The sequence below is a fragment of the Tachypleus tridentatus genome, chromosome 7 (genome assembly GCF_004210375.1).
Source record: "Tachypleus tridentatus isolate NWPU-2018 chromosome 7, ASM421037v1, whole genome shotgun sequence".
NCBI classification, from domain to species: Eukaryota; Metazoa; Arthropoda; class Merostomata; order Xiphosura; family Limulidae; genus Tachypleus; species Tachypleus tridentatus.
In genome coordinates, this window is record NC_134831.1 from 193594566 (window position 1) to 193622423 (window position 27858).

The 27858-nt window shown below is 35.0% G+C and overlaps 2 protein-coding genes across 11 annotated transcripts in view; one reads left to right on the forward strand and one right to left on the reverse strand.

Moving 5' to 3' along the window:
• Window positions 1–21973, forward strand: Sil1 (Sil1 nucleotide exchange factor). 9 transcript variants are annotated; one of them, XM_076516548.1, is made up of 9 exons: window positions 5–230; window positions 1015–1061; window positions 2244–2542; window positions 4053–4294; window positions 15445–15627; window positions 18731–18852; window positions 19044–19311; window positions 20211–20272; window positions 20734–21973. In XM_076516548.1, the coding sequence occupies exons 3-9, from the start codon at window positions 2314–2316 to the stop codon at window positions 21059–21061; spliced, it is 1434 nt and encodes a 477-aa protein (XP_076372663.1). In that variant the 5' UTR covers window positions 5–230; window positions 1015–1061; window positions 2244–2313; the 3' UTR covers window positions 21062–21973. The 9 variants fall into 9 exon arrangements, with proteins under 9 accessions (XP_076372666.1, XP_076372669.1, XP_076372670.1 ...); XM_076516549.1 differs by having other exon boundaries at window positions 8–154; XM_076516551.1 differs by lacking the exon at window positions 1015–1061 and having other exon boundaries at window positions 1–154.
• Window positions 21378–27858, reverse strand: part of LOC143257599 (WD repeat-containing protein 54-like) — an 8593-nt gene continuing 2112 nt past the window's right edge. The window contains exons 2-8 of one of the 2 annotated variants that reach the window (XM_076516558.1): window positions 27783–27845; window positions 26762–26835; window positions 26237–26287; window positions 25000–25207; window positions 24691–24853; window positions 24221–24286; window positions 21378–22451 (exon numbers count right to left, since the gene is read on the reverse strand). In XM_076516558.1, the coding sequence (XP_076372673.1) occupies window positions 22323–22451; window positions 24221–24286; window positions 24691–24853; window positions 25000–25207; window positions 26237–26287; window positions 26762–26822 (678 nt within the window). In that variant the 5' untranslated portion in view covers window positions 26823–26835; window positions 27783–27845 and the 3' untranslated portion in view covers window positions 21378–22322. The remainder of the gene's footprint in view (window positions 22452–24220; window positions 24287–24690; window positions 24854–24999; window positions 25208–26236; window positions 26288–26761; window positions 26836–27782; window positions 27846–27858) is intronic. The other variant, XM_076516559.1, reaches the window with a different exon arrangement.

Sequence of the window (27858 nt, forward strand, 5' to 3'; positions counted from 1 at the left end):
ACACGTGTTTGCGAGTACAAAGGGCAAACAAAATATAAACTTGCACTGACAGTTAAATGTGCTTGTAATGTATAAGTAATAAAAAAAAACTGAAAAATAATTCAATTTGATATTTGTTTTAGTCTGTTATGACGTTATTACTATTTCATAAATGGTTCGTACGGCAAGTATTGAAAAGGATCAATATAATCATAATATTAGCATTATGTTTGCAAATTAATAGACTTAAGGTTAGTAACAATAGTATTTATAATTGTGTTAACGTTCAATAAGTCCAGACTTTTCTAATGAGTATGACAGCATTGCATTATTTTGCAACTTTATTATATATTAGTACTAACGTAAGTCATTAAATGGTTAATAAGTATAACTCAGTATATAATTTTACTGATATAAGTAGTATTAGTACTACTACAACCATTGCAGGTAAATAATATTTACATCGTTTGCGTAATAGTTAATGTAACAATTATGCTTATAATGTGAATATAATTTTAGAGTTTAGTACGTACCGAAATAATAAGTTATGGATGACATTTTTGAAGCAAATATAAATATTTAGGTTAGTCGTCTTTCAAACACATTCTGTTTATATGTTCATAATTTCATAATTATTATAACCTCCACAAACATTCTCTTTATATGTGCATAATTCCTTAATCGTTATAACCTCCAAAAGCATATTAGCTTAAAAATAGTTTTTAATTAAAATACAAATTTTTCATTTACTTATTCTACCCCCTAACCTCAGAAGTGCTACAAAACAGTAATAATATTACATGTTGAATTATTCAAAGATATGCTTTTTTTGGGTTATTATTGAACGTATCAGGTCATTACTTCTTGCTTTGATATTTAATTGATAATTTCTAATATACAGTGTCTTAGTTGGATTTATATACTAATGCTACAAACAGTTATTATTATTATTATTGTTATCTTATTCAAGTAATGCTTGTTCACTAAACCTGAAGTTTATTTTCATAGAATAGTGAAGGAATATTTATATTTCAGTAAGGTGATCAAGCCATCAAATTAATGCTCGGTTGCTAGTATTAAAGGTAAGGGAACTTTAGGTGTATTTATAGGCATTGATTACTAAGAGCTAATTATACAAATCACTAATGTGACTCAGTGGTATAACTAAAAATTAGGACCATTATCTGTATTCCCCTTGTTGATAGTTCTTGAGTTTGTTAGGACTTTCAACTTCCACCATTGTGGAAGAGAATACTGAGTACAATTTTGGTCTCCTTACCTAAGAATGGATATTAACTTTTTGGTGTTACCAGGATGATTCCAGGGATGGGATGTTTATGTTCTAAGTAAGATTCTTTAACTTAACTTCTCTTGAGTAAAGAAAGGTAAGAGATGATAATCATAGAGAGGAGTTGGTAGAATTGAGACCTGTGATTTTTTGTGTGCTGTATTACGAAGACAATAGGATGGGAGGACACAAATATAAGGGTTGTAAAAGACAAGCTAAAATAATTTATTCTAAAAATGTAACTGATTTGTGAAATATCTTGCTGTTTAGAGAGGTGGAGATGAGTAATTTACAGGAACTTAAGATGGGAATTGATGTTTCATGAAAATGAAAGGATTGCATTAATTTTTTACAAGTGGCATGCAGAATCAGCCTGGAGGGAGTAAATGGTCTCTTATTGTCCATAGTTGTTTATTTCTATCTTAAGAAAAACCAGAAACATAGCAAGAGGCATCTGAGACTAGATGCTATAGTCATTGTTATAATATGACTGAAACTTGTACTGTGACGGAATGAAATGTTACTATAGCTCTTTCTACTGATGAAATGGTAATACATACTGTGGATTTTAGACAGAAAACTTATAGCTTTTTTTACTGATAAAATGGTTATACATATAATGGATCTTAGAAAACTTGCAATTCTTTCTACAGTAACTTTTAAACTGTAATAGTTCTGTCAGTGAAATTTATAGATGTTTTTTACTTAGTTTTGTTCAATGTACAAGAGTTAACTTATTTAAGATTATGAATTAATTATATTCCAATATAAAATATGTAATTAATTTCAGTGTAAATGTGGTCATCAAATATTATACAATATTTTATAATATTATGAAGAAACGAACCCTTTAGCCAACTTTGTTTTAGTCTCAGTATTAAATTTTTAATATATGAAATGTATTAGTTCTAAATGTGGTTTAGGTATTTCTAATGAATGAATTGAAGCTATTTTACTATATGTTTTAATATTTCAGATGAGAAAAATCATATAAGCTACATTAGAAAACGCAGTTTGTTGAAAGAAAACTTTTCATAAAAAAAGAAATGAAATCTGAAAGAGGTGTGAGGTTTTACCATTTCTGGATGGTCTTGGGCATTATGATGATGTTTGATGTAAAAAGCATTCTTGGAACTGATGAGAGATCAAAACCCACTAAAGCAGTAGTTTTAATAGACACCAAGCAAAAAAGTCATGAAAATGAGGTGAAAATTGAGGAAGAAAGCACAAATGAACTATTTATTGCTACTAAAGACTGGCAGAAAATTAAACCAGGTATTCCAAACACTGAGAAATAGGACCTCGAGATTTGAACTGTTATTGTTTTTATCTCAGCAAAGTAATGTTTTTGTATGACATCAATTATCTTTTATTTCCTGAAGTCTATATTACTCATTGTAAAACAAAACTATAATTATAGTAATTAAATTTAACACTTTATTAAAACATTTATGTATATTCCAGTAGTATTTTCAAAGATTCAAATCATAATTCAGTAATGAAAGTAAATGTTAAAGTAAAAGCTTTAGTTAATTTTTTAGTATGATCTTATGTGTCAATAAAACATTGTAGAAAGGCTTTACTTTCATGAAACATGTTAATTAGGGAGTGAACACTAAATTTGTTTCAGTGTATTTTTACATATAAAAACATATAACAGAACTATTCTGTTTTGATTTAGTATTTTTAAGTTTACTTTAAAATGTATTACTATAGTTCATGTATACATAGTAATATATGTATTTATATTACTTACTTATTGGTGTTAATTAATATGTGTGTATATATATTCTTTATACGTTATTGATTCATATCTTAATAACTTTCACCTTTTTCCTCACATATTTCTTTTTTTAGAAGTTTGTTTGTTTTATTTTTCTTATCAGTTTAAGCTTTTTTCATGAGTTACATTTTTCGTTTTTTTCATCTCAACACATGATTTCTTCCTTAATCACATTCACCTCAGTGCCAGCCAGGAATCAGCCATAAAACATGGGATTAATTCAGTTTTAATGAAATTTACCTAGAATGTATTGTACAATTAGATATGATGATTGCAATTAGTTTTTTAAATTGGACACAAATCCACTATGTTATGACTGGTCATGTCAGCAGCATAAATCTCATAGTTAATCAGAGTACTTTTTGGGCAGCTGACAGGCCAACTGTGTGTGTTCTATTCTTCTGCATTTATTTTTAATACCAGAGCTCAGCAAGTATGCAGAAAATATTTTCAAGCCCTTCTGACCATGATTGGAATTTTTCTACTTGTTATCAACAGTCATCATTTTTCCCTCTGGTTCTGACAAGGACAGTAGTAGCCTTCCACTAGATCAAGAACAAGATATACTACTGCAAACAAGCAATGAAAAAGAAGTGTTAAACAAGATGCAAGCAAGATCCTTAGCATTGGACATGGTGGATATAGATTGGTTGAAATGTTGTTGCTGTTAGGTTTATGGATTTGTATTACTAAATTCCAGGGTTTGTTTCCCCACGATGGATATAGCCAAATGTGGCTTTTCTCTAAAACAAACAAAACTTATTTGTTATTGCTCTTAAGTTCTTAGAGCTGAATAAATTTAAATAAATTTATCAATGGAATGGTAATTAGAGCTTTTACAAATATAGAGTTCTTAAAATCACACTTGTTTTTAAGACACTTGACAGTCTTTAACATCAAATAATATTATGCCATAGTTTTAGTGAAGGAATACATTTTTAGTTATGTAAAATGTATGTTTAGTATCATATTTTTTAAAACAAATGGAATTCTTTCTCTCAGGACAGGCTATTCCTCAAGGACTCCATATAAGAATGAATTTCCAAACAGGAGTAAAAGAAGCAAAACTCTTGGATAAGGAAATGGACAAAGATTCAACAGAATCAAATTCTCCTATTATTGCTGATGAAGAGGCTACAAACTGGGATGCTGGTAGTGACCAAAAAACAGGGTTTTCTCATAAAGAACTTAAAGAAGCTTTAAAGTCATTCAGAGCTGAAGAGTATCAAGGAGATTCTGGTCAGGTAAATACATGTTTCAAATCTGTTTTAATAAATGTTTATTGTTATTGAAAGACATGACAAGCTGCAGGGGCATAGATTTTTTACACCCGATGGTGGGGGGATGATTTTTGCAACCACTTATGTGGACTGTTCAATTTACAAATTGGTAATTTCTGATTACGTGAACTTGAAAGCCGTAAATATGCAGTCAGAGTAATCTTGTTGCCACGATACTTCAAGGTTTCCATGTAGGTTTGTATAAGTGAGGTGTTGTGAAAAGTTTTCAAAATGTTAATAAAATAAAGACAAATGTGTCACTAATTAACTGCCACATAAATTTATTCCTGCACACTGCACAGTATAAAAGATGGCCATTATACTTGACAAGGTCACTAATAATTTCATTACATGAACTACGTTTTCAAATATTAATAAAATTAGTAATTACCCTTGATAAGTTTATATCTACTGAAAAACTGTTCATGTTGTTTGATAAAAATAATTAAAATGTCTTTGCAAACTCTTGAAAATTACACATCAGTACAATGTAATACATAATTTTTCATACTTTTCATTGAAGTAAGATTTATTTAGTCCTCTAGTCTACATGTTCCCAAACGTAGACCTCCTTTGTGATGATCTGTTTATGAATTCTTTCACAAGCTCTTCTATATTTATCTTGTCGACCTCATCTTTGTGAGTGTGACAAACTGTCACATGGTTGAGGCGGCACTGAGACATAGTTGACCATAACCACGTCTTCAACCGTCTTAATGCAGAAAAGCTGCATTCACATTCGCAGCTGGATACTGGACAAACAAGCAAAATTTTCATGAGAAGAAACACTTCACTAAATATCTGCTGGCTTGTTTCATGCATTTTACAGTAAGCATCCTTCACACCTTTCAGAGATACTGTATTTGTTGTTCCTTTGAACATGGGCAACCGAAGCTCGAGCCGTTGTGCAGAGATTTCTGGACAGAAGTTTATAACCGAGTTGTCAATCTTGCCAGATGTGATAATGTTCTCAAGTGCCAGATATTTCCTCAAGTCATTGTTGTCTGCATTGAATCTAGTGGTCAGATGTTCTATGACTATGTCCACAAATTCAAAATATTGGCTTCTGTAGTAATCTCTAGCTGTTGCAGAATGGTGTGCTGAGCCATCACCTGTGATCCTTTTGGGGGGTCTGTGAATGTGTGGTAGTTCAATAGGCACCTTTTTCTCAGCTTCATCAAATATCTTGTTATCATTTTCCTCTTTTTGCAATACCCACAGTTGCTCAATTGTCATTGCAGATGCTTCAGTCATGCCAGATACTGTTGCAGATTTTGCTTGGAATACACGGTTTAGTTCCTCTAATGCAGCTAATGGATGCTGAGCCATGGACAATCCTAAATCTGTCTTGCCTTTGTCAAATCTGTCCAGCAGACCTCTTGCTTTTACTGGTACATGTGATTTTTCATTTGCTAATTCAGACAAAGAATCAACAATATCACTATAGTGATCATTAGCACATGTAATTGCAGATAGGCGGCACAACCAGCATGTTGGACGTGCAGATGTATTTAACTGGACTATTGTGGCTTTCTGACGATACAATATTTCCAAAGATTGTCTTGCATTTGCCTGACCTCTGAAGCAAAACACCAAGTTCATGTACCCACTGGATAGAATCTCGAATACATTCACAAGCTTCAACTGCATGTTGCATTATTAAATTAGCCTTGTGTGCTCCGCAGCGAAAAAACAAAGTTGACGGTTGCTTCTCTTTTATTTTTGCCTGGCATCCACTGTACGCACCATTCATGTTAGCGGCTCCATCATAAGTTTGTTGTGCTCTTAATCCTGACAGTGGTAAATTGAGTCTAGTCAGTACATCAAGTATAGTCGAGGATATTGTTTCACCAGTTGTATTGGAAACACTGTACAAACCAAGAAATGTCTCGTGGACGTCAAGATTTTTATCTACGTATCGTACACATATTGCTTCCTTAACATTTTGAGTGCCATCAACAATTAATGCAAAGATTTTACTTTGCTGTGCTTTGTGTGCTATGTTCCTCAGTATTTGATGACTGAACATCTCCATTATTTCATCCTGAGCCTGGGGTGATGTGAATGTGGTTTTCTTTGACAAGTAGGCCGTCAACTCATGATCTTCCTCTTCCAGTAGCTTCATTGACTGCAGGAAGTTCCCCTCTGTATCAGTATGTCCACGTAATGCTAAACCTTGACACAGTAAGAAACGTAAACTTCTGAATATTTTGGTTCGACATCTTTTGCATTCTTCCTGCTGCTTCTTTTTTCCATCATGTAGCTGGACAGTCACTGGAGTTACTTGCATCAAGTGAACTTTCTGGAGATGTAGCAAATCTGTGGTGAGAGGAGGATTGGTGCTCATTGAATTTCTGTTTTGCCTTTTTCCAGTTGCAAAAACCGGTGGATATAAAGGTATACTCCACTGGCCTCTCCAATTTCCATGTAAAAAGGCCTCTATTTTCTGCCTTTGCACAATGAAAGCATATGACGTTTTGAGTCTGATTGTCAAAGTGCACCCCTCGGTGTGGATTCCTGTACGTGGTGAGGGGACCTCCCAGGGAAGGTTCTGTTCTATCTGGTTACCTTCTCTTGGATCTAAACATCCACCCACGTGTTTGCCGTGCGTGGCGACCCGTGAAGGGGAGGAGAGGATCCTGGTGGTTGAGGGGTCCAACCCTAACACACCACTTTGGCCTCGAATTCCTGTAGACGGGCGGCCTTTGGGTGGCCCTCCTTGGGTCAATCGGCTGGTCCACTTGGGCTAGAGTCAACCAAGTACCAGTGTTGGAAGTTCTCAACGGGTGTTGTGGACATTGTGCCTGATGCTGGTGTTTGGGTATAGTGCTCACGAAACCCTGGCGTTGCTGCATTGTCCTTGCGTGACTTTGTAGTGCGTCCCCTTGTAGGGCTCCATGGTGGGTGGGGTCAGTGGGTACCGAAATTTTTTCCTTTTCCTATGGATCCTCAAAAATTTTAAATAAAATTGTAAAAAAACAGTCAATGGGTAGCGACCACGTCTTGAATACTCAGAACAGCAATCTTCAACATCAGTAACACACGCACCTAATTTTCTTATATTACATTCTCTTTCGAAAAACCTTTAGGGCAAATGTCCCCTTTTTTTATTCAAAAGGGACTAGAGGGACTTGCTGGCTCTCCAAAATCAGTAAAGAAACTTCGATCTGGTGACATATTAGTTGAAACATCCACATCCCAACACAGTGAACTCCTGTTGAAATCAAAGGAAATTGGGGATATACCTATTGAGATTACACCCCATGCTACCTTGAATTCTTCACGAGGAGTTATTGTTGAAAGGGATTTGAAGAACGTTCCCGAGTCAGAGATTCTCGCTGGTCTCTCCACTCAAGGAGTTTCTGCAGTGAGGCATCTCCACTCGCAAAGATGGAATTACACTGCCAACAAATACCCTCGTTTTAACATTTACTTCACCACGTGCACCTGCCACCATCAAGGCAGGTTATCTCATTTGCAGGGTTCTGCCATACATACCAAACCCTCTTCGATGTTTCCAATGTCAGAGATTCGGCCACTCAAAGACATCTTGTCGTGGTTCCCTAACATGTGCTCGTTGTGGAGGCAAGGACCACGATGCCTATGACTGTGACATGAACCCACATTGCGTAAACTGCAATGGTTCTCACCCCTCATACTTTCATTCTTGCCCAAAATGGTTGGAGGAAAAAGAGGTGCAGCGTTCGAAAACGACACATAACATTAGTTATCCTGAGGCTCGGAAATTGCTGTCCACAACTCCATCTCAGACATATGCTGCTGCACTTCATTCCACAACTACAGTGGGAGTGCAGACAGATCTCTCTGTGCCTCCAAAAGAATCGTTTTCAAAACAAATGAAAAGCCTTTTGACCTCCGTGGTTAAAAAGGTTGATGAATCAACTACCACACCTATCTCTGTCCCTCCCATACCTTCCAACACACCTCAAGATCCACATCCTTCAGTTTCAAATACAGGCATTTCTTCTGATACATCTTTTTCTCCCACCACAAGAGACAAAACAATTATTCGTTCGGCGTCCTCAGTCACTAGATTCCCCTTCCAATAACAAAACCTGCCCACCCGACACAGAGCAGGATCCATGGAGGTTGATAGACCTCCTCCAACTAAAGACAGTAAAGAAAAAAAGACGTGGTCGTAAACCGAAGGGTTCTCCAGCCACTTCACCTACCCGTTCTTAAAAATGGCCACCTTGATACAATGGAACTGTCGAGGTTTATGTTCTAATCTGGATGATATCAAAACGCTGATTGCTTCCTACCATCCTGTTTGTCTTTCTTTACAAGAAACATTTCTCAAAACTACTGTTACTGTCTCCATTCGGCAGTTTTCTCTGTACAGAAATGACAGGTTGTGTGATGGTCGAGTACATGGAGGGGTGGCACTGTTGGTTGATCAACACGTGCCCACCCTGTCTTTGTCACTCAACACACCCTTGGAGGCTGTAGCCATCCGTGTTTCCTTGGGTCATACCATCACTGTTTGTTCTCTGTACCTGTCCCCTGGAAAGACATATGATCAATCAGATCTGGATGCTCTCGTTGAACAATTGCCATCTCCGTTTCTAATCCTAGGGGATTTTAATGGACATCATCCCCTCTGGGGAAGTGCTATTATTGATGGGAGGGGCCGATCTGTAGAGCGGATGCTCTCTGATCACAATCTTTCTCTTTTCAATACTGGTTCTTCCACTTACTTTCATGCACCTAGTCAGTCCTTTACCGCTATTGATCTCTCAGTTTGCTCCCCTTCATTATTCTCCCATTTTTCATGGAGGGTTGACAGTAATCCACTAGGCAGTGATCATTTTCCAATCCTTATAAGAGAGACTGGCGTGGTCGATGCCACCCTACCTGCGTGCCCGTGGAAGCTGGATCAGGCAGACTGGTCCACTTTCACTGCTCTCGCAGAACTTGATCCTGCCATCGTAAATCAGCCATCAATAGACGACTGTGTAGCAGCGGTAACTGACTGTATTACACATGCAGCTGCTCAGTGTATTCCTAAAACCTCGACACGTTTTCCACGATATCCTCGTCCGTGGTGGAATCCTGCTTGCCACTTAGCACGGAAGGCTCAAAAGCGGGCCTGGGATACTTTTCGTAGATATCCCACACTTTCAAACCGGGTTGCTTTCCAACGGGCCCGTGCACATGCTAGGTGGGTAAGACGTCACAGCCAGAAGGAATCTTGGATTAAGTTCACAACCAGTATATCTTCTACCACCAGTTCCAAGACCATATGGGACAGGATTCGAAAGGTTAATGGACACTACAATTCTATCCCCCTCTCGATCTTACTCTCTGATGGTCAGGAGGTGACTGATGTTCGAACATCGCTAACACTCTAGGTGAAAGCTTTTGCCGGGTATCTAGCACTTCTGCTTGTTCCTCCACCTTCCTGGCCATCAAGACTCGGGTGGAGCGATCACCTCTTTCCTTTCGAACTGACTGTTTCTTTGACTATAATCGTCCCTTTACCCTGGTGGAACTAAAAATGGCCCTTCATCGGTCTGCCAGTACGTCTGTTGGACCTGATGATATTCATTATGACATGCTGCACCATCTATCTCCTGCTTCTCTTTATGTCCTTCTGATTGTTTTCAACCGGATCTGGCAGGAGAATGTTTTTCCTGATGCTTGGCACCAGGCTATTATTTTACCTTTCTCTAAGCCAGGGAAAGATCCCAAGATTCCTTCAAACTACCGTCCAATTGCTTTGACGAGCTGTCTCTGTAAGACATTAGAAAGGATGGTTAATGCTCGTCTTGTTTGGTTCCTTGAATCAAACAACCTCCTCTCGCCCACCCAGTGTGGGTTCCGTCGACAGCACTCCACCACAGACCACCTAATTCATCTTGAAACATCTATCAGAGAAGCCTTTCTCAACCGCCAACATCTTGTATCAATATTCTTTGACATAGAGAAGGCTTACGACACAACATGGAGGTATGGCGTTTTGCGAGACCTCCATACATATGGGTTACGTGGCCATCTACCCATGTTTATTAAAAATTTTTAATGGACAGGAGATTCCAAGTTCGTGTGGGTTCGACACTTTCCCGTTCTTTTGTACAGGAACTTTGAGTCCCTCAAGGCTGTGTATTGAGTGTTACACTCTTCAGTATAAAGATAAATGCCATCACTGAACAACTCCCTCTCCCTGTTGCGAATGGGCTGTATGTCGACGACTTTCACATCTCATGTCAGTCGTCAAACATGAGATATATTGAGCGGCAACTACAAACCGCCCTCAATTGTGTACGGAAGTGGACTATGGCGAACGGCTTTAATTTCTCTCTCTCCAAAACTGTATGCATGCACTATTGCCGTCGACGGGGTATTCACCCTGATCCTGAACTTCATATCGGTGGAGTTTTGCTGCCAGTTGTCCCGGAGACCAAGTTCTTGGGGCTTATCTTTGATCGTAAACTGACCTTTATACCACACTTAAAGCAGCTTCGGGTCAAATGCACAAGAGCACTGAACATCCTCCGTGTTCTCTCTTCTACCAGTTGGGGGGCAGATCGCTGTTCAATGTTAAAGGTATATCGTGCTCTTATTAGATCGAAACTCGATTATGGATCAATAGTCTATGGCTCTGCCAGACCCTCGGCCTTAAAGATGCTGGACCCCTTTCATCACCAAGGACTTCGACTCTGCACTGGGGCTTTCCGTACCTCTCCAGTTCAAAGTATATACATTGAATCTCATGAACCTTCTCTACACCTTCGCCGTTTGCAACTATCTTTACAATATACTTCGAAACTTCATTCCTTACCAAAGCATCCCACCTGGAAATGTGTTTTCCTTCCTCGGTGGGCAGTACTTTTTCAGAACAGACGATCTGTCATTGCTCCGTTTGGCCTTCGCATCCGGAAACAATTGGATGAATTGGGTCTGTCCTTGGATAACATTGCATGTTCCACAGGTCGCCCATCCCACCATGGCTTATTACAGCCCCAAATGTGACCTTTCTTTCAGTCACCTAAAAAGGCAGATACTCCAGATTGGAAGTACCGTCTTTTATTCAATGAATATCTTTCAAACAATCATTCAGTTCCTATTCATACAGATGGTTCCAAATCAGGTAATTCAGTGGGCTCTGCTATGGTTTGCTATGGGTCAGTAGTTGCATGCAGAATCCCTTCTGCAGCTTCTGTGTTCACTGCTGAACTGTATGCCATATCTCTTGCCCTGGATCATATTGCAGCTGAGCAGTACTCCAACTGCACTATTTATACTGATTCGCTTAGTTCTATACTTGCCTAGGAATCGCTACGTTAGCTCACATCCTATTCTCGCTGATATTCGTAACCGACTGGCCCGTTTCCCATTAGCAGCTACTTCAATCCAGTTTTTCTGGATACCAGGCCATGTTGGTATTCGCAGGAACGAGCTTGCAGACATGGCAGCTAAATATGTCTGCTTCAGCACCATCACTCCTATGCCTATTCCGTACATGGACTATGGTGTTATCTTCAAGGGTCGGCTCCGTGCCAGCTGGCAGTCCACTTGGAGTGAGCAACGTGACAACAAACTTTTTCAAATCAAACCCAAAATTGGACTTTGGCCATCTAGTTTCCGTAAAGTTCGGAAGGAAGAAGTTGTTCTCACTAGGCTACGCATTGGTCACAGTTTTTAACTCATCATTTTCTTTTATCTGGAACTGATGCACCAATGTGTAATTTGTGTAACACTCAAATCACTATCAGCCACGTTTTACTTTCTTGCCATCGTTACAATTCTCAACGACGGCAATATTTTAAACATATTTTTTCCCAGGGTCAATCTGTAACATTGGACAGAGTTATTGGTGATGGTGACTCTGTCCACCTTGATAATGTTTTTAATTTTTTAATGGCCATTAACCTTTTAATCTCATTTAAGTGTTGCATGTTTATTCATTACACCTTTTTAATTGTGGTTCCTTTTTTACAGTTTTAATCTCTGTCATTCAATTTGACATTGGGCAATGGCCAGAACATTAAATAACTCGACACCAGGACTGGAAAGGCCAACTTCAGGTGAATAACGCTCCTGTTTGAACTATCCGTTTGAACTACTCGTTAGTCATCCTGGCGAGTTGTTATTATACTTTTACTGCATATCATTTCACACTTTTACTAATTAACTTTTAGTACTGGCCATATTGACTCATAACCCGGAACCAGGATTGGAAAGACCAACTTCAGGTGACTGACGGTGGTTTTTATACTTACCTGTTAGTCTTCCTGGCAGGTTACGATCATTACCATTCTGCTACAGGTAGTTCTTTACAACTTTGTTGACTGGATGTCAACATTGGTTTTTACGCCATTTTCTGTCTTAATTGCCGTTTTGCTTTTATCTTCAATTACTTCTACAAATTTTACTCCATTTACTTGACTTTATCCTTTTACTGGACATTTGGCTACTCATTATTACGATTTTGCAGAGTGTCTTTCAAAACTTTTACTTTCTTTTACATTTTGATAATAGCTGCTATGACACATAACCCAGAACCAGGACTGGAAAGGCCAACTTCAGGTGATTGACGGTGGTTCTTGAACTTACCTGTTAATCTTCCTGGCGGGTTATGATCATTACCTTTTTGCTAGAGTAAATACCTTACAACTTCTTATACTCTACCTTTTATCTTAACATTGTAGACTAGGTGTCAACATTGGTTTTATACTTTTTTGTTTTACCTTCAGTTCCATTTATGTCTATTACTACATTTATTTATTTATTTATTTTTTATTTTTTTACATTTTTACCGAATGTCTGGCGCAGATAGCCTCACTGCTTTGTGCCATAAAACACTAAATCAATCAATCAATCAGTCAAAGTGCAGTCATAGGAACTCGTCAAACCACTTGCCCCGGAAGTTGATATTTTGAGATTTTGCTTTCTGTCGTGATAGAACAGAATGGAAGTAGGACTGAACTGTACAATGTATTTAAGTTGAACGCGCGAACCTCACAGTGACTACCGAGCCGACTGACTGCCTGGGCATTGCTGGGACAATAATGTGTGCTAGTTACAACACAAGTAATTGCAAACTTCTCAAAAAATACTTAAACAATCACAAATATATTATATTCCTGTTAAAGCTCATCAAAAGGCAAACACGTTATGATATAGTGTCTATAAGCACGTTTATTAAATAAAAACACCTAAACAAATTGTATTGTTAGTTTTTGAGTAGAGGCTTCAGGCCGTTGAAATCACTCCTTTTGTGTTCTAATTATACAAGAAAATAGAATATTTTTACTGTCTATGATAACAGAATATATTATTTTACCGTAAAGCATCAGCATTTTATTAGAGGGCAGTGATAATCTGAAATTTCATGGATTAATGAGGGTCACAAACGCAGGTTTAATGAGCTCTTTTGTAAAATCGAGGCTCAGACTAAAGGGAGCAGAGGGAGGGGGAGTGATGTAGGGCGTGTATGGATCCGAGCGGCCCGAACCTGTCGTTAACTGTGCACTAAACGTACACTATGGTCAGCGGTTTTGGCAGCTAAGTAGAGTAAGGCGTTTGACAATAAAACCAGCAAGACATGCATAAGAACAAATGGCGTAGGAAAACCGCACAATATACATGTAAGATTGATGCAGCTGCAAGCTACAAATGGCCTGCTAGATCTAGATCACGGGAGTTTATGGTTGAGAGTAATATTTTCGAATTTCATGCTCTGTTCAATCTGTTGTGATGAAAATTTTACTTAATCTTACACTACGTACAAGACGTAGGTAGATTCTGTGATAGTATTAATTATCCTTAACCTGAAAATCTTAGATAAAATGGATAAAATCTTGGTCATATCATGACAGTTGTTGTTCATGATGTAGGCAACATCTAGTTTACTGTTATATTTGTTGTTTCCCAGCTGGTCTCCTGAGGCCTGGTGTTGAGTAAAAGGTATTATTGGCACTAGACATGGCAGGTGTAGTGTAGTGGACCTACTATATTTCTATCTACTTTCATATAAGTTCTTATCATAACAATATATCTTATAAATTATTAACTTTGTTTAAACACAAACTTAATTCTGTTTCCCAGACAGCAATTGAAACAATATACTAAACTCTTGTTGTTGTTTTTTTTATAAAGTTAATAGATTGCTGAATAATTATCTTTAACCCTACTTGTAAATCTTACTAATGGCCAACAAACAGCCTACTTACTGTATGCATTACTGCAAACAATTGCTTTGTTAAGATATTAAAATAAATATAATAATCTCAATTTGATATCAGTTAATTGTTGAACATCTATAGTCATTATAATAAATGTTTTCATTCCTACATCTATCATCCATAAATATTTGGTAAATATGGCAGCTTCCATATTGTAAAAAATCACCAAACATAATCATAAATGATGACTTTCATGCTCAGCAGTGTTAACAGTTGAATAATGTTTATCTTGTTGCTAACATAAGTTGATTGGAAAGGTTTTTCACTTTTCTATCTGCCATTGTAGGTCAATAAAGTTTCACAGAATTATGATAATATTATAAAATAAAGACCAGTAAATGTATGATACTCAAGTTTTGAAAATTCAAGCTGTGTATCATACAGGATGAGGACATTGTAGTATGTTAACTTGAATGTGAGGAGCCATAGCTAAATATAAAATGTAGGTAGAGTACAATGACATCAAAAAATGATCTTAAACTTCTGTAAAAGGTCAGCGCTTTTGTCAAGCAATTGTCAAGAAGTGATAATAATAATTTGTTAGTTAAGTTATTGACAGTATATTTGTCTTTGTTTTTGTTGGTTTGGAAACTTTTTATGAATCTCAGTAACAAACAAGTGGTATATGAAAGAGCTACAATATGTTGTAATTGTAAGAATCTTTTTCTACAAATTAATACCAGTGTATCCTGAACAAGTTAGAAGTGTTAGAAAAACTAAAAGCTATGAATGCACAGAAATTTGTTATGAAGTAGTGTTTAATTAAGGAATGCATAAACTTTAATTTCATCAGAAAGTCTGACTTATTAAGTTTTGTAGATTTAATTTCATGATTTAATCTAAATTCACTTGTATTTTTATATCTTTCACTCTTTAATATCTGGTTTCAAACAACTACTTCTTCAGAATGCTGAAACAATAAGGGCAACATTTCGAAGTATTGAAACCTTAAAAGAAGAATTTGCTGCTTTAAATATAAACATGAAAACTGATACTGAAATATTAATAGAACTCCTGGATCGATACAAGAAGGCAAACAATAGGGAGAAACTAGGCATTCTACAAGACCTCGAATACCTTGTGCATCAGGTTGGATTAGTTTGTAAGGAGTTATGAGAGTCTAATAACTTTCTGTGGAGTTTCCTAGAGAGTTATAAAGATATGTTTCATAGCTTCACTTTGTAAAAATTATTAGCTGTGTAAATTAATTTTGGAAACTGTCTTATAAAAACAAGCAGTGATCATTAGCTATTTTATAACTATAAGAAAACAAGGTTGTGAAACATTTCACTTTGTTTGTTTTGATATGGCACTTCTCACTCACAAGGTTAGTTATTCTCATTCAGTGCTACCCTTTATATGTAAACTTTTTATTTATACATGCCACAAGCCTTGCAACTCCTCATTGGAATTAGTATATTCCAATGTGTCTGTCACAGAAATTATCAACCAATAGTAGCATAGTATGTTCACATGATGCATGTGACTCCCTCTACACACCTTTACCAAATCTTCACTTTGAAGTTTGGTAGAAGGTGTGAGCACAGAAGGAGTGGTGGGAAGTGTTAGTGGAGGTACGTAACTATGATAAATACATTTTCAATATAGGAAATTTATAACTTCCAATATACGGTACTTACCCCCTTTCACAATGTTATCTAGAATCACACATGAAGGAGGAGGAGGTCCAGTGTGAGGGATAATAGAAGCATCCAAAGGATACCTATGGAAGAAAGAGATTCAGAAATCAGAGGTGAATCACATTACTGCTGAGCCAGGTATATTCTTTGCACATGTGTATAATTTGTAAAACAAAAGGGGCAAAAATCAAGAGATTTAGTGGTTAGGCCTCATGAGACCATACATGGCAAATAAACTACCTCCAGAACCTTTCCTATGGGGTACCAACATCCACGTGAAGGTAGGATGAGAATCATATTGTCTTCACTTCAACCTAGCAATTGGGGATTAGGACCTGCTCCAATTACTAGGTGCTATACAAGGATTAACAGCTTACAGCAATCTAGGACTGACCATACAGCACTAAGAAAATGAATTCGATTTGTTTGAGGACTTCTGTTGATTGATTCATTCAAATCAAATACCTTGAACCAACATCCATGAGAAGGTAAGAAGAGGGCTCCCAATCAAAGGAAGGGGTGAATTGACTTTGTACTGGATTAATGCCAGTTGGTATGGAATATGTAACAGTAGACTACATCAACCTGTAAGGGGACTAATCAACTTAACTGTATGTGTAAATTAATAGTAGGAGGCTATGTTATCTTTTAAGATAATGAACCAACTCCAGTGCCTATGGGTATTGTTGAATATATAAATAGTATAAAAAGGCCACATTGTCTAGTGGGGGGATGGATCAACTCATGTGGAGGCCATACCACATCCACCAGCAGAACACTACTGCTCTACTCTTTTTTTTTTTCTTTTTTTTTTATTATTATTAAACTCATTCAGGTGGGTGTCTCCATGGTCAGCCAATCCAGTAGCTTAGTGGCTTAGAACTAGAAATTGGTAAGGACTTCCATATTCCACCCAAAGAAAAAGGGGAAAGTTCAAGGCTTGTGGCATGCATAAAGAAAACATTTGCATGTAGAGAGCAGCAACAAACAAAAATAGCTAATCTTGTGAGCAGAGGTAAGTATGTATTACAAATACATTTAAAGTATAGAAAAATTATAATCTTTTGATTACTTTACTTTATTTAGACATTGTGTATGATGTATCCTTTACACTTGTTCTTCATTTCTTAAATTATAAAGTACTGTTATTTCATATAAATGTGCTTCCATGGAGGGTAGCGGTACAAAGAAATGAACCAGATTTTTATAGAACAGTTAATAATGTAATGTAAACTGGTTATTTCTAAATATTGGTTTAAACTAACATTTTAGTAAAAATCATAGCTGTTTTTATAAAATACACTATTTAGTTGCTGTCAAAGAGAGCTTATGTTAAGGTAGGATTGTTGGTATTTTTTCATGTACTAAGAGTGAAAGCATTACAAACGTTTCTACTTAATACAAGTGACAAAGGTTTTTTAAATGTGTCCATATATGAGATACATCTCTTCTTTCTGAGTAAATACAAACTGCAGGGTTGAAAGCTGCAGCATTGAAAACCATAATTTACAAATATTAATAAATTTGAAAGACAACAACAGTAACTCGTAGGCACTTTCACCACAGATTTAAACAAAATTCTATTTTTATATGAGCATTTTGCACCTAATTGTATTACTATAATATTATGAAACCTAGGAACAAGCTGATATAGAGTTCTTTATTACTGTAATATAAAACCTTGGAAGATGCTGATGTAAGGTTCTTTATTACTGTGATGTAAAACCTTGGAACAAGCTGATGTAACACTTTTTATTAGTGTAATACAAAACCTTGGAACAAGCTGATGTAATGTTCTTTATTACTGTAATGTAAAACCTTGGAACAAGCTGATGTAAAACCTTGGAACAAGCTGATGTAAGGTTCTTTATTACTGTGATGTAAAACCTTGGAACAAGCTGATGTAAGGTTCTTTATTACTGTGATGTAAAACCTTGGAACAAGCTGATGTAAGGTTCTTTATTACTGTGATGTAAAACCTTGGAACAAGCTGATGCATGGTTCTTTATTAGTGCGATGTAAAACCTTGGAACAAGCTGATGCATGGTTCTTTATTAGTGCGATGTAAAACCTTGGAACAAGCTGATGCATGGTTCTTTATTAGTGCGATGTAAAACCTTGGAACAAGCTGATGCATGGTTCTTTATTAGTGCGATGTAAAACCTTGGAACAAGCTGATGCATGGTTCTTTATTAGTGCGATGTAAAACCTTGGAACAAGCTGATAATATAAGGTTCTTTATTAGTGCGATGTAAAACCTTGGAACAAGCTGATAATATAAGGTTCTTTATTAGTGCGATGTAAAACCTTGGAACAAGCTGATAATATAAGGTTCTTTATTAGTGCGATGTAAAACCTTGGAACAAGCTGATAATATAAGGTTCTTTATTAGTGCGATGTAAAACCTTGGAACAAGCTGATAATATAAGGTTCTTTATGTTTTCAGTGTTGCAGGTCTGTATGATTTTGTTACATAGTGTGTATTAAAAACTCTTTGTGTGCATCAGAATAATTTTTGAGGCAAACATTTAATACAGTTAAACTTTCCACAGTATGATGTTGCTCAGGATTTTGTTAAGCTTGGTGGCCTGCAGCTGGTGTCACCTGACTTAAATATAACTGATGAAAAAGTGCGAGAACTAGTAGTGTTTACTATTGGCTCAGCCATGCAAGGGTAAGTTATGTTCATTATTATTGTTATTAGAAGTAAAGGCTAATTTCAATAGAGCGAACAGTGACAGGTAATTTGGAAACTTAATTTCACAAAATATCATCTAGTGATCGTAACTGTATGGCCAGAGCTTTTGATAACCTTGTTTGTTTCCAAACTTTGTTTGGAATCCTTGGATTATTTCTCTTTTTCAGTAATCCTAAAGTCCAGATATCAGTTCTCCAAAGCAACATAATGCAGAATTTACTACGACTTGTTGTATTAGATCCATCACCCAACGTGAAAGCACGTTCATTCTATGCAATTTCATGTTTGGTGCGTCATTTTCCTCTTGCTCAGCAGTGGTTGGTTGAAAATGGAGGACTCTCAGCCTTCTCTGATGTTTTTAACCATGGTGACCCTCAGCACCAGAAGCTTCAGTTAAAAGTGGTCACCTTGCTGTATGATCTAGTTACTGAACAGGTACAAGCTTGATAGTTGGTTTAAAAACTTGTTTGTAACTAAGGATAGGAAATTGTGTTTCTGTTTCTTTTTCTTAACGTAATGAACATTAGAAGTGCAATAAAAATACATAAAGTTACCAATATTGAAAAGAAAGAGATATCATTTTAATAAGTGGTTAGATAGTTCATTCTAATGTTGCAGGATTTACAACATTGGTGGTTCTTCTGAAATTACTAGGGGTTCTCTACCCCATATCAAATTGTATCACTATGTGTCAAATTTAGTGTGATGGATCAAGAAATATGGAAGGAACAGATACACACATATTGGTGTTTATTAACAAAGATTTTGTTTAAAGTGCATATTTGTTTATAGACTAAATTTTTAAATAATACCAGCTGTTTTAACTATGTTTATACTGGTAAGCTTAGTATGAAAGTTGATTCCTTCTTTAATTATTACATTTAGATATTAAACAAACAGTAATGACTTTAAGGTTGTCTAAAAGGTTCAGTCATTTTTGCTATAATCATTTATGTAATTTTATTATGATTGATGGAAAATTTGTTTGCTCCCATCAAATTCATTCATTTTCTTGAGTTTTGTATTAAAATTTTTTCCAAATAATTTTTATTATGTTTGAAAATGAACATAGTATTGTCACTACACAAATGTGCACGTGAAACAAATAAGCCTTAGGTAAATTAATATAAAGTAGAAATAACATAGGTCAAAGGGTAGATTCTTGAAATGTAAACCATAAATACATTTATGTTGAAATCTCTTAGAAAGGAAATTTATAAGATGAAGAGCATTTCCTATTATTCTGCAATAAAGAAACCAAGTTTGTTGATTTAGATGTCAGGTTGAACTACACGAAGGTATGTCAAAATTATCTTAACTCTGTTTTGGTATAGCATTTGACTAAAAAGCATACAAAGAAAGGTGCAGTGAAGGAAAAACTTCGTCAATATGAAAAGTAGGTGGATTAAGTTTTCAATTCAAACCAGTACAGAAATGACAGTTATTTAACTAGTGACACAAAACTTGTAAGCATGAATACCTGAAAGATAACTGTATATTTCTGCTTGATTATATAACACACCTATAATCATTAAATGTGTGTCATTGTTTCTTGTTATACTCAATAAATGTGTAAACCTTTTCTTTCCAGAGTAAATGCAAGTATTTCAGTTTTACTGCTGCTCTAGTTAGATCTGTATTCATTTGTTTTCCAAACCTATAGCTATTTTTCTACTTCTCAAGGTTCAAAACAGCTACAACCATGTACTGTTGTCTTCTTTAAAACTTTTGTTTAGTCTGAGAGATTAGTTAGCTATGTTATGAGTTGATAGTTGTCCAATGTGTAATCTTGTTTTAGTCTTTCATATAATTTTTGAAATTTGATAAATTATACTGTACTTGCCTATTTATTTCAAGGTTTCATCTCCAGGAAGCATTAGTTGAACAAGGATTCTGTCTACACATTCCAAAACTTTTATTATCACCAGATTATGACACTCAAGAAAAGGTTATCCGAGCAATGCTAGTAATGGTTGATCTGTGTAAAGAGTCTTTTCAAAGTAGCCTTGGGAAATTGAAAGATTTAGAACTAAGGTATAAATCTATAGCACAGAACGAGGGTGAAATAGATGTTAGAACCAGTCCTGAGTCTCTGGAAGGTAGTGAAGAGTACTTTACATCACTTTATGAATTTGTGCACAGTCTTATAACTCTAGTAGAGCAAAAATCCAAAGATGAATTATAGAGCATAAGAATGAAAATTATTCATTTGATTAATGTCTTTCTTGTGACACCAGGTGTTGATTGGTCAAGTACTGTGGTGTGGTGACAAAAGAATGATGGTTTGTTATAAGATATTCTCTGAAAATAAATATCTGTGGTTATTATTAGTCAGGTGAGCATCTTTAGAATGTAATTGTTGAAAGAAGTCATAAAAAAACCTTTAATTCTTAAGATGTAGATTTAGCACCACAATGATGCATCTTTTACAAACACCTAAATGAAAATTGTGTTTGGATTTACTGATAAGTCATTGTCAGTACACCACACCAGAGAGCTTCTTTGTTTAATACAGGTATGATTTTTTATTGCAAGACAATAACTGTGATGAAACAATATTAATATACACAGAATTTCACATCTTCAGCATAAGGTAGTACAGTAACATGATGTAAACAAATACATGTCATTTTCACAATAAATATAGCTTTAAATGCTTGTATTTAAGCTAATAATTCTGTGATTGAGGATACATTCCATTACTGGACTTTGTTTCAGAATAGATGAAAACTTCCTCAACACAACCACATTCACCTATTTACACAGAAAGAACACACTATCGTCAAAATATTGTGTGTGAAAACAATGGGAGTAGGTTTAGTTTTTATTTAGTTAAAATTCTAAGTTGTGTGACTAAAAGCCTACATCAATGTAATTATAGCTAATAAGACAAACACAAACTAATGGTTATTTTTACTTTTTAGTCAGAATATAGTACAAATTAACTGGTAAGATCGAGAGGATAGAAAAAATCTTGCTTTTTAAACTGCTTATCATTGTTAGCTGGTACATAAGATTATAATGCTGGTTCTTTAACAAGTTTTTATGATTAACTGCTTGTCAAATATTTGCTATTAATAAATTAGTTTATCATTTCGATCTCTATATGATTATATCTAAAAATATTTCATGACACAAATTTAAAAACCTTTAATTTCAGAAGAGGTTAAGCCACATCAAACTCACTTGTCTATTTTGTGGATTAACCAAACTTTCTAACAACTGTTCAAACTGTAGTTTTTGGAATGCTAAGCACATGACTTTCATGCAGATATAAATATAAAAAATCTGGATTTCTGGTTAGTATTAACAGTACTATATCTGACAATTTAAAAACTACATCTAAGAAAAGTATTCAGTTGGCTTGTGAAATATTTGACTAAAAGATGGAATTTAATTCATCAGTTATTCCAATGTTTAAAGTAGAAGAAGGATTGTAGACTAAATCACATGTGAAAATATAAGATTTCATATGAATCATATCCAGTTGTACAAAAGGCACTTCCCACGTCATTAACAAAACAGCCACCACATACTTGTACATTAGTAACGTTACAGCTGAACTTGTTGCTCACCTGGAGACAGAAAAAACAAACTGAATAAGGAGAAATTCACCATGTAAACTACCAGACAAGCACTATACATCTCTTCTTAGATTATGCAACGTACAAGCTTACAACATTACAAAAGTCAATGAATCTCAGCCAGTGGGCTGCAACACCCACAGTTGTGGGCTGAGGCATCTAGGTATACCCTAATTAATGAGTCATTAACTGCACATGTGGGCATTTACTGTGGTATCAAATAAAAGGGGGCGTCATTTAAAGTATTGTACATGGACTTTTCTACAAATTATCTTTAACAAGAATTAGCAATAATATATTTGTCAGTGTATAAGATATTACTCTTAAAACAATGCCTATTTTTATACACTTCCAACAAGCACTCTCCAGTTAATAGCATATTTAAACAAAATATGTTGCTTCTTTTACTTTTGTCTATTTTCCCAACTATGTGTATTGACATTTTGTCACCTGCTGTATTATAATAATGTGATTGTATCATTTGTGTGAATTCTTCATAACTACAAGTGCCAGTTACAATTAGACAAGACATTTTTATTTGAAATGTAATGATCTTATTTATAATATTGCTGATATTATATCAGAATATGTAACACACACTAATTTTGTAACCATGTTTTATAGTACATACCTTAAAGTTAAGTAGTTTTTGTAATAAACTATTTTATCTGTGATGAAACCTTTTAAAGTGGTTTATTACATATTAGTGACATAAATTATGCCATGGTAAGTTGTATGTATCATATAAACCACGCCTGTAGTTGTATTGATTATCCAAAAAGGCAAGTGAGCACAGTTTAAAAAAGTACCATCCTAGGTTTGCTTGACAACAAAGGTCATCCTATACATTAAACCTGAAAGAAATATGATTAATATGATAAAAAAATATCCTGGGTGATGCAGTTATAATGTTGTTAAGCCTGAATGCATTTCCTATTACAACACAGAAAATGATTACTTTTATAAAATATTTCGCATATTAATGCAGTGGCGTGATTCATGGTGAGGTTGGGCCATCTGACAGTGTAATACCATCTGGGAGCAACCATTACAAGGGAGGATTACTGGTCTTGTTTTGTTTAATTTTGTGCAAGGCTATCTGCACTTGTTGTTCTTAGTTTTAAAGTGATAGATAGAGGGAAAGCAACCAGTCAACAACACCCACTGCTAATTCAATGATTATAACATGTCTGGTAATGGGTTTCAATCCCATGACCTATGCTAAATGATGTAGAAGAAGAAGGGGAGCTTTCCATATCGTTAATGGGAATGGAAAATTGAGATCAGTGTTTATGGTAGCAGGAGGCTACAAAATTGTGTCCTATCCCAACCTAGAGTAGCACTCTCACCTGCAAAATAAAGGGTATGGGATAAAAACAAACCCTTTGATCTGAAAAGGTATTGTGATAAACATTAACAAGATAAGGATAAGAACTGAAGATTGATAAAGGTTCACAAGTCTTTCAGTAAAACTCCTAAAATTAGAGGTTATTTTCATGAGAAACTAGGGTAATATTTGATGATACATCTGTCAAGGGCAGCACATAACTTGGAACATCACATACAAAAAAGTAACAATTTCACAGTAAACATTTTTTAAAGAACAGGATAATTACAGCAGATTGTTATAATATATCAATTGAAACTTTCTAGATGGTGAAATAAAAACACCCTGTCTTAAATATATTAATATAAAACAAATAGCAAATTATGTTCAAGTTTTCAAACTAATTTATTTTAATATTGAGAAAGAATCTTACCACAGGTGATCCATCATTTTTTAATTGCCAGACACGAACAAACGAGTCTTCTGAGACAGAGATAGCCTAATTAGAAAACGACAATTACAGCGAAGTGGAAAAGAAAACCAAAACTGGTAGGGTGTAGAGATAAGAAAAAGTACAAGTTCTCCAGACAAAAAGAAAGTTTACAGTAGTCTCATTTTGATAAGTACAAGAAATATAGACACTTTTCTGATTTTATAAGAACTACTGCCAGAATACAATTCTAAATACAGAAAAAATTAAAAACCTTGAGTACCAAAAGCTCATAACTAATCTTTGTTTATAATGTGTTACTTATTAATTGCATTAGTTGCCTGCTTTCTGTATTCATTCTAAGATAAGGCACACAAATTTCAATCTGTCCATAACAACTAAACTTTTCATAAAATGAACAAAATCTCTAGCAAACATCTTGAACATGTTAAATGCACATCAGAGAAACTTACAAGTCCACTCTCTAATGCAATGTCCACAGCTGTTATCCAGGAGGCATGAGCCGTTATTTCTGCTGTTTTGTTTCCTGTAGTTATGTTGAAGAGACGGATGTGTCCAGATCCGTACCCCACCATAACCAGTTCTTTCCAGCATGCAATGCTTGTAGCTGGTGACCTGTTGACAATAAATTCTTTGAATTTGTGAACAGTGTATTTGGTTTTAACAAATATTGATTTAACAGTACAGAAAAATATACTCTCTAAAACCAGAACACATTTAATTAGCTCAAAATACAAGACTTGTGACTGTTTCATACTCACTGGAAAGACTCCAATTCTTTCACTTTTTTTAGAGTAGTACTGCCTTCCCACACCACCAGATTTCCCTGATCATCTCCACTGATCAGATTCTGCCCTTGCCCACAAAGATCTGAGATTGCTGCAGGATGGTAGTGTACCTTGTCTACGTTGTTCAAGGTATTGCTTTCAGTAGGCATACTAAATATCAGTATACTACCATCATGAGTCCCTGAAAAGAAAAGATTTAAACTAGACATGTCATGCAGTTTCAACAGCAAATTTACATGGTGTGCAGAATTAAAAAGCAAACTAAATATGTATACTAGTTGCATTTTGTTTCAGAGATGGAAGAAAGCTTTCAGTACAAAGAATTGTATTCATACAAGATTAACTAGTTACATTGTATGGACAATAAAGTAGCAAAAACAATTCTGACAGATGAATTCATAACAATCAATGGCCTACATTTGATAAAACTATTTGTACTTTTCAGGGTTGATTAGTATTTTCTTTAATGATAATGTCAAAAGATAAATTCATTCTTTTCACTTTCAGAGTTCAACCAGATTAGTAAAAACTACATGACACCTTGTCAGTTTCAAAATATTGTTTTAAATTACAAAAAACAGCATGTAAAAACTATTAACCGTAACTATAGAAGTTATGAAGGAAGGTCACATGGTTTATTAGCTCTTATAAGTAAACAGCAGAAAATATACAGTACACAAGTTTTATTGTGAATATTGTTTTATAATGGAATTAGCATCGGTGGTGACTTGAGATACACAACATACTATTTGATAAAGTGTTTGGAGAAACAGTAAGCTAATTCAAACATAACCATGCTAACTGTTTAATAATAATTCACCATCAATATGCAACAAGGTTACCATACATTTCACTTGTAGTATAATAACATTACAGAAAGTCAATAGTATCGTAGTGTAAATAATGAAATGTTTAACATTTTGTCTAGTATTTCAGGAAGAGAAACATTGTGTTATTTAGAACTTTAAAAACCTAATCCTCAAGTATGATTTTCATACTCTTAAGTGCATCACTAAGTTACACCTCATCTGTTCTTGAATATTTCATCTCTTAAATTGAGACCCACTCACAGATACACTAACCGACCATCTTCCATCCCATCTTTAGCTGTTTTTGTTTTCAGTTGATTTAAAGCATATCTCGTTAACTAGATCATAATTTATACTTGCCAGTAGTAGGTTTTGTTGATATTTCAGTAAAGTTCACTCACCAACACACAGAAGATTTTGTCCACAAGCTGCTATACCTTTGGTGAACATTTCTGGAAATACACAAACACCAGTTATTTAAACTGAACTTGTGATGGAAAGCTAGATCAAGATGAATATGACTAAAGGTTTTATTTAAAACAGTATCACAAAATTCACTTTTTCTGTAAAGAAAAGAAAATATACTTTTGTGTATGTGTGTGTACAGGAACATGTCGCTTACTGACAGACCTAAATGTAGGAAGTATTTCATCTGTAGCACCCATTTTATACAAGAACAAAAGTGAAATGACATATTTTACAGAAAAATATAAACTGATGTATTTTAGAAGTGAAAAAAGAATGTCTTCCAGAAGAACATAAGTAAACTAATGTAGAAAAGACAATTTACACAAAAACATGAGAACATATGCACTTTATAAACCCAGAAAGAATGTTTCCCAGAGGAACATGAGTGAACTGAAACAGGTTTCACTAAGCACAAATCTTTCAAACTGACTATGTGCATTAACAGTATTTACTCTAACCTTCAGAATATTCTGTGTCGTCTGTTTCTAGCCCGATGCCAAAACAGTAACGCTGTTCCATCCATCTCAAATACCTGGTATAAACAGGAATAACAGTTGTAAAAAAATCAAATAAATGAACAGTAAGCAGTAGAATAAGAGTTCACAAAGACTAGCTAAAGTTTCAAATCACAATTCATTGGATTACCATTACTGTAAAACATCTATTAGAGCAAGAAGAAATTACAACAAATTTAATTGTCAACATAAGGTAATGTTTTACAAATTTAATACTATTCCTCATTGTTATATGTTAAAATTATGTACAGTTTTAAAAAGCTGTGGAACAGGTTTATTTTATGGATAAAAAACAATTATAATTTTATTGATCACTAGAGAGAAGTTTTTAAAGTTTATAATAATTTTTGTTACAACTACAAAGTGTATACCTTCCTAACACATGTTGTGGAGAAATCAGAATTACTGCAACAAATAATTTAATAGTAGTTCTATAATAATATAACTTTAACTAGCTAATAAATACTACTGCCTTGAGGCAAGTCCCATATTTTGGTGGGAATCATGAGCACTGACTAAACTGTGTAAGTAATGAACTTTGATATTCTGGAAGAAAAAGCTGTGTTCCTATTGGATTATATAAATAAAGTGAAAGATCTAAATATAGAAATGACTTCTGAAATAGTTGTTTTCTGTTAATCAAAGTTACAATACTGCTGCTGCTCCACACAGCATATAGAAAATACTCAACTTGTTAAAATAACATACTAATAAATATTACTGGTGAATCACAGGGTATTCTGAGATATCCTAATGTGTATAACACTTTATTAATAACCATTAACATTATAGTAAGAATGAGGATGTTAAACCACTACTTGAATATTATTGTACCATTAGTTCCAAGTAAACATACAGAATTCACCTTACTTTAAAAAAAACACACCAAAGATTTCATTAAATAATATCTAGATTCTTTGAGTAACAGAATCTTCTGAGCATTCCCCATTGAGTACTAAGTTACCTGAATTCCTCTTAGTGTAGAGATTACTAAAAGAGTCTGGCTTCTGCAAGTCACCCATTTTGCCTACAAAGGTATT

What these genes read in the sequence shown, in the direction of transcription:
- Sil1 (XM_076516551.1), top strand. Translation starts at nt 2,314, where the DNA reads ATGAAATCTGAAAGAGGTGTGAGGTTTTACCATTTCTGGATGGTCTTG. An exon ending in CTGGCAGAAAATTAAACCAG is followed by an intron (nt 2,543 to 4,052) that starts GTATTCCAAACA and finishes TCTTTCTCTCAG; the next exon opens with GACAGGCTATTCCTCAAGGA. An exon ending in ATTGGCTCAGCCATGCAAGG is followed by an intron (nt 18,853 to 19,043) that starts GTAAGTTATGTT and finishes TCTCTTTTTCAG; the next exon opens with TAATCCTAAAGTCCAGATAT.